At 57.2% G+C, this 5,174-nt stretch overlaps 2 protein-coding genes across 3 annotated transcripts in view; one reads left to right on the top strand and one right to left on the bottom strand.

The window, feature by feature from the left end:
• Positions 1-1,262, bottom strand: part of TMIGD2 (transmembrane and immunoglobulin domain containing 2) — a 14,508-nt gene extending 13,246 nt beyond the window's left edge. Inside the window, exon 1 of the mRNA XM_017528209.2 lies at positions 1,091-1,262. Within this exon, the coding sequence (XP_017383698.2) occupies positions 1,091-1,262 (172 nt within the window). The remainder of the gene's footprint in view (positions 1-1,090) is intronic.
• FSD1 (fibronectin type III and SPRY domain containing 1) overlaps positions 1,201-5,174 on the top strand; it is a 16,623-nt gene continuing 12,649 nt past the window's right edge. For both annotated transcript variants that reach the window (XM_037738433.1, XM_017528425.1), the window contains exons 1-4: positions 1,201-1,362; positions 2,489-2,584; positions 2,747-2,878; positions 4,779-4,880. In XM_037738433.1, coding sequence (XP_037594361.1) covers positions 1,348-1,362; positions 2,489-2,584; positions 2,747-2,878; positions 4,779-4,880 — 345 coding nt within the window. In that variant the 5' untranslated portion in view covers positions 1,201-1,347. The remainder of the gene's footprint in view (positions 1,363-2,488; positions 2,585-2,746; positions 2,879-4,778; positions 4,881-5,174) is intronic.

Here is a 5,174-nt window from a genome sequence, read left to right as displayed (position 1 = left end):
AAAAAAGATGGGTTCAGTGACTCATGCCTGTAATGCCAGCACTTTGGGAGGCTGAGGCAGGATGATCATGAGGTCAGGAGTTCAAGACCATCCTGACCAACTTGGTGAAACCCCGTGTCTACCAAAAATACAAAAATTAGCTGGGCGTGGTAGCAGGCGCCTGTAATCCCAGCTACTCAGGAGGCTGAGGCAGGAGAATCGCTTGAACCCAGGAGGTGGAGGTTGCAGTGAGTGGAGATCGCACCACTGCACTCCAGCCTGGGCAACAGAGTGAGACTCCATCTCAAAAATATTAATAATAATAAAGTTTTCCTTTGCGGTTCAGAGAAATAGATATCTGTTAATAATTTTGGGTCCTATTACATGGCCTGGGAGAAGCTTGGGGGTCCCGTGGAGGAGGTTCATGGGCTCGAGTTCCTTACAGTTCTGCACCCCCCACCCCTGATTCTGTAGTGCCTTCTGGGAGGAGGTGGCGAACCCACAGACCTCAACTTCTCAGACTCAACTGCAGAGTGACCTCCTTTCTCACTGGGACCCAGAAGGCCTACATCATCCACCGCGTTCCTCCTGACCACAGGGAGGGCCCTGCGGTGGCTGTGCCTCACGTCCCCAGCAGACACACACACCCTCCCAGCCTCCCCTGCCCACTCCTTCCCCTCCCCAGAACATTCTGAAGCTCCACCCATCCCCCCTCCCTCTGCTGAGGGACCCTGGATAGATTAGGCCCTAGGCCCTTCCAGAGCTGGACACAGACATTCTTAGCTTCCGTGCCTGGGCTGGCATGAAGACTTCTGGAGGAGCTGTTGGAGCCTGGGGCTTTGTGGGGTGTATAGGAGTTCAGTTGTAACATAGGGACAAATGGAAAGAAGGCATTAGAGGCTGAACACCCTCTTGGGCAACAGCCTTAGATTTTCAGCAAATGCAAGGCACGAGAAGGCAGGCTAGACAATTTGAGTAGCAACGAATAACATGTGTGGGTGAACAAGTGGGGAAACTGAGGCACAGGATCTCTAGAGATGATTCTGAGGTCCCACGGCAGGGCTGGGGGTCGAGCCCCCTGTCTTCTGATCCAGGGCTCTCTCCAGCTTACATGTTACCACCAACAGCGCCCGGTGAGCCCCAGGTGCTGGACGTGCGGGCTCTGGGCGAGCCCAGCGCGGAACTACATTTCCCAGGCGGCCGCGGCGGCCGCGCCTGCGCAGTACGCGCGGTGATGGAGCGCTAACCGGGGGCGCGGCGGCGGCGAGGGCTCGGCGGGCCATTGGCTACCGGCCGCGGCAAAGGCAGCTTGGGGACCCAGAGTGCGCGGGGCCCGCGGGCCGGGCCGGAGTGACCTGGGCTGCAGCCATGGAAGAACAGAGGGTAGGACGGGGCGGGGCGGGGCCGGGCGTCGGGGGCGGGGGAGGGGACCAGGTGTTACCGCAGCGCGCCCCCCCCACGCCTCCGCCCCAGCTGCTCCGCGGCCGCGGCCCCACCCCGTCGCGACCCCGCCCGGATTTAGCCCCCATACTCTAGTTTGGGACGCAGCGCCCCCCATGTTGGCTTGGCGCCAGATTCGTGCCCTCTACACTCCCCCCAACCCACCCAATATCCAAGTCCCAGCCCGGACCCCCATCCCCCACGCCCTCCCTCCCGGCCGCGGACCAGGCGTCCCAGCCCCCGCCCCACGCCCGGAGGACGCCACGCCAGCTCCGCAGTGCGGACCCCACCGACCCTGCCCCCGTGAAAACGAGCCCGTCGGAAGCGTGGGTCAGAGCAAGGGGCCCCGAGCAGGATCCTCCCTCCCAGAATCCCCTGCCCTTCCCCCAGGACTCCCTGCCCCCTCCCCGCTTACCAGGGGCCCCGCATCTCGGACTCCCAGGTTCCACTTTTTTGCCCAGGTAATTTCTTTTTTCTTGCTTATCCTTCTCCCCCAGGTAGGCCCCATCCTCAGGGGTTCCCCTTCTCTGGCTCACCCCTGTTGCGAGGCTAGCCTGTCCCAGTGGGTAGCCTGTCCCAGGCTATCCCACTTCCCTACGGTTTTTCCTTCCACCAAGAACCCTTTCCCCAGGTTAGCCCATTTTCCAAAAGGCATCCTTTTCCTCTGGGGTTTTCTGTCCCCAGGGTGGCCCCTCGCGCCCCACCTTCAGGTTGCAGGTGACGGGTTGTAGCCTTTGTGCTCGGGCAGGCCTGGTTTGGGGGCGGGTTGTTTCCCTTCCTGAGACGTTCTCTTTGAGCCTCAGTTTTCTCTCCTGTAATATGGGGTTGCTTAGGGCTCCCAGCTGCTATAGGTGAGTTGTATCAGTCCAGAGCTTCACCTGTTGGCTGGTGCACAAGCTTGATAGCTGTCTCTGGATCCCTGTAGGGGAGCGCTGACCCTACAGGGAAGAGCCTGGTCAGGCTGAGGGGCTCATCTGCCTGCCACGTGTGTGTGCACGTGTGTATGTGTGTGTGCACATGTGGGTGTACGTGTATGCACATGTATGTGTCCACACTTCTGGTGGTGCAGGAGGCCCTGAGGAAGATCATCACAACACTGGCCGTGAAGAATGAAGAAATTCAGAGCTTTATCTACTCCCTGAAACAGATGCTGTTGAATGTGGAGGTGAAGGCGGTGGGGGAGTCCTGGGGGAGTCCTGGGGCGGCGGGTGGAGGGAGGCACAGGATACAGCTGTAGGAACTGGCCCATTGCTGTTGATACCTGTGGGAGGCCTCAGTTTCCCCCTCTGTACATGGGCTTTGGCCAATCCTGGCTGTTCCGAGCCAGGCAAACTCGGCAAAGGTGCAAGAAGACCTCGAAGCGGAGTTCCAGTCCCTCTTCTCCCTCCTGGAGGAGCTGAAAGAAGGCATGCTTATGAAGATAAAACAGGACCGTGCCAGCCGTACCTATGAGCTGCAGGTGAGGGTTGGGGGCATCCTCCTCCCCTCCCGCCTTTCCCACTCAACAGAGCATAGGTGGCCTGGGCATCTTTCTCCAAAACCGGGAGCTGTTGAGTTTCTGATCTCTCCCCTGGCCCCTTCCTGTCCATGGACTCATCAACCTGACATCTACCTGCGCTCTCTCTTTATTTTTGAGACAGAGGTCTCACTCCGTCATCCAGGCTGAAGTGCAGTGGCATGATCTCGGTTCACTGCAACCTCCGCCTCTCAGGTGGTTCAAGTGATTCTCCTGCCTCAGCCTTCTGAGTAGCTGCAATTACAGGAACCTGCCACCATGCTAGGCTAATTTTCATATTTTTAGTAGAGATGGGGTTTCACTGTGTTGTCCAGGCTGGTCTTGAACTACTGACCTGAGGTCATCCTCTCGTCTCACCCTCCCAACGTGCTGGGATTACAGGCATGAGCCAGCTCACCTGGCCCACCTGTGCTCTCTCTGAATCTCCTTTCCATCATGGTGCCCCCATGTCTAGCTCAGATCTTCACCCTCCTGTCTTCCCTCAGCGCCTCCAGTTTCTCACTCCTTCCCACTGGTCCCCTAGATCTGAAGGCATTACCTCCACTCAAACACATTCCATGGTTTCCATGGGCTCTGACTCAGACTCCAAGCTGGGGTCACTCAGGCTGCATCCAGACCTCCTGGGCACCTCCTGACATGGCAGATTCCTGTCCCAGAAGGAACAGGAGCCCAGAAGCCTGGGTGTGGCCTGGGAATGTGAGTTTTTGGTTTGTTTGTGTTTTGAGACAGAGTCTTGTTCTGTCACCCAGACTGGAATGCAGTGGTGCAATCCTGGCTCACTGCAGGCTCCACCTTTCAGGCTCAAGCGATTCTCCCGCCTCAGCCTCCCAAGTAGCTGGGACTGCAGAAGCGGGCCACCACACCCAGCTAATTTTTGTATTTTTTGGTGGAGACTGGTTTTCACTATGTTGTCTAGACTAGTCTGGAACTCCTGGGCTCAAGCAATCCTCTTGCCTTGGCCTCTCAAAGTGCTGGAATTACAGGGGTGAGCCCCTGTTCCTGGCTCATGTGAGTTTTTGGTTTGTTTTTCTGAGACGGAGTCCCGCTCTGTTGCCCAGGCTGGGGTGCAGTGGTGCAATCTCAGCTTACTGCAACTTTCTCCCACCAGGTTCAAGTGATTCTCTTACCTCAGCCTCCAGAGTATCTGGGATTACAAGCACCCGCCACCATGCCCAGCTAATTTTTGTGTGTCTGTTTGTTTTTTTGAGATGGAGTTTCATTCTTGTCACCGAGGCTGGAGTGCAATGGCATAATCTCAGCCCACTACAACCCCTGCCTCCCGGGTTCAAGTGATTCTCCTGTTTTAGCCTCCTGAGTAGCTGGAATTACAGGCACCTGCCACCACCATGCCTGGCAGATTTTTTTTGTAATTTTAGTAGAGACAGGGTTTCACCATATTGGCCAGGCTGGTCTCAAACTCCTGACCTTGTGATCCGCCCACCTTGGCCTCCCAAAGTGCTGGGATTACAGGCGTGAGCCACCATGCCCAGCCTTGTTTTTCCACTTTTAGTAGAGATGGGGTTTCACCATGGTGGCCAGGGTAGTCATGAACTCCTGACCTCAGGTGATCCTCCCGCCTTGGCCTCCCAAAGTACTGGAATTACAGGCGTGAACCACCCACCCAACCTCTTGTGAGTGTTTAAGGAAGGGATTTCCAGGGTTTACTTCTATACTCCCAAGAGCCTGGCCCAATTTGATGGGGCCCTTGAGGCTCCAACATCCATCTCCCACCTGGAGTTCGAGAAGGGCATGGTACCCTGGACCCTGAAGGGGGTGAGGAGCCCTTGGGGGGCCTGAGGCAGTAGAGTGACTTGTCTCCTCTTTGTGTGCCTGGTGTCCACAGAACCAGCTGGCTGCCTGCACGCGGGCCCTGGAGAGCTCTGAGGAGCTTCTAGAGACGGCCAACCAGACTCTGCAGGCCATGGACAGTGAGGACTTTCCTCAGGTGAGCACCTCTGATGCTGCCGGGTAAAGAATAGTGTGCCTGGCTGGGCGCGGTGGCTCACGCCTGTGATCCCAGCACTTTGCAAGGCTGAGGCGGGTGGATCACGAGGTCAGGAGTTCAAGACCAGCTTGGCCAAGATGGTTAAACCCTGACTCTATTGAAAATACAAAAATTGGCCGGGCGCGGTGGCTCACGCCTGTAATCCCAGCACTTTGGGAGGCTGAGGCGGGTGGATCACGAGGTCAAGAGATTGAGACCATCCTGGCCAACATGGTGAAACCCCGTCTCTACTAA

This window comes from Cebus imitator, unplaced genomic scaffold (genome assembly GCF_001604975.1).
Source record: "Cebus imitator isolate Cc_AM_T3 unplaced genomic scaffold, Cebus_imitator-1.0 Scaffold53, whole genome shotgun sequence".
NCBI classification, from domain to species: domain Eukaryota; kingdom Metazoa; phylum Chordata; class Mammalia; order Primates; family Cebidae; genus Cebus; species Cebus imitator.
This window is presented reverse-complemented; position numbering and strand designations above follow the sequence as displayed.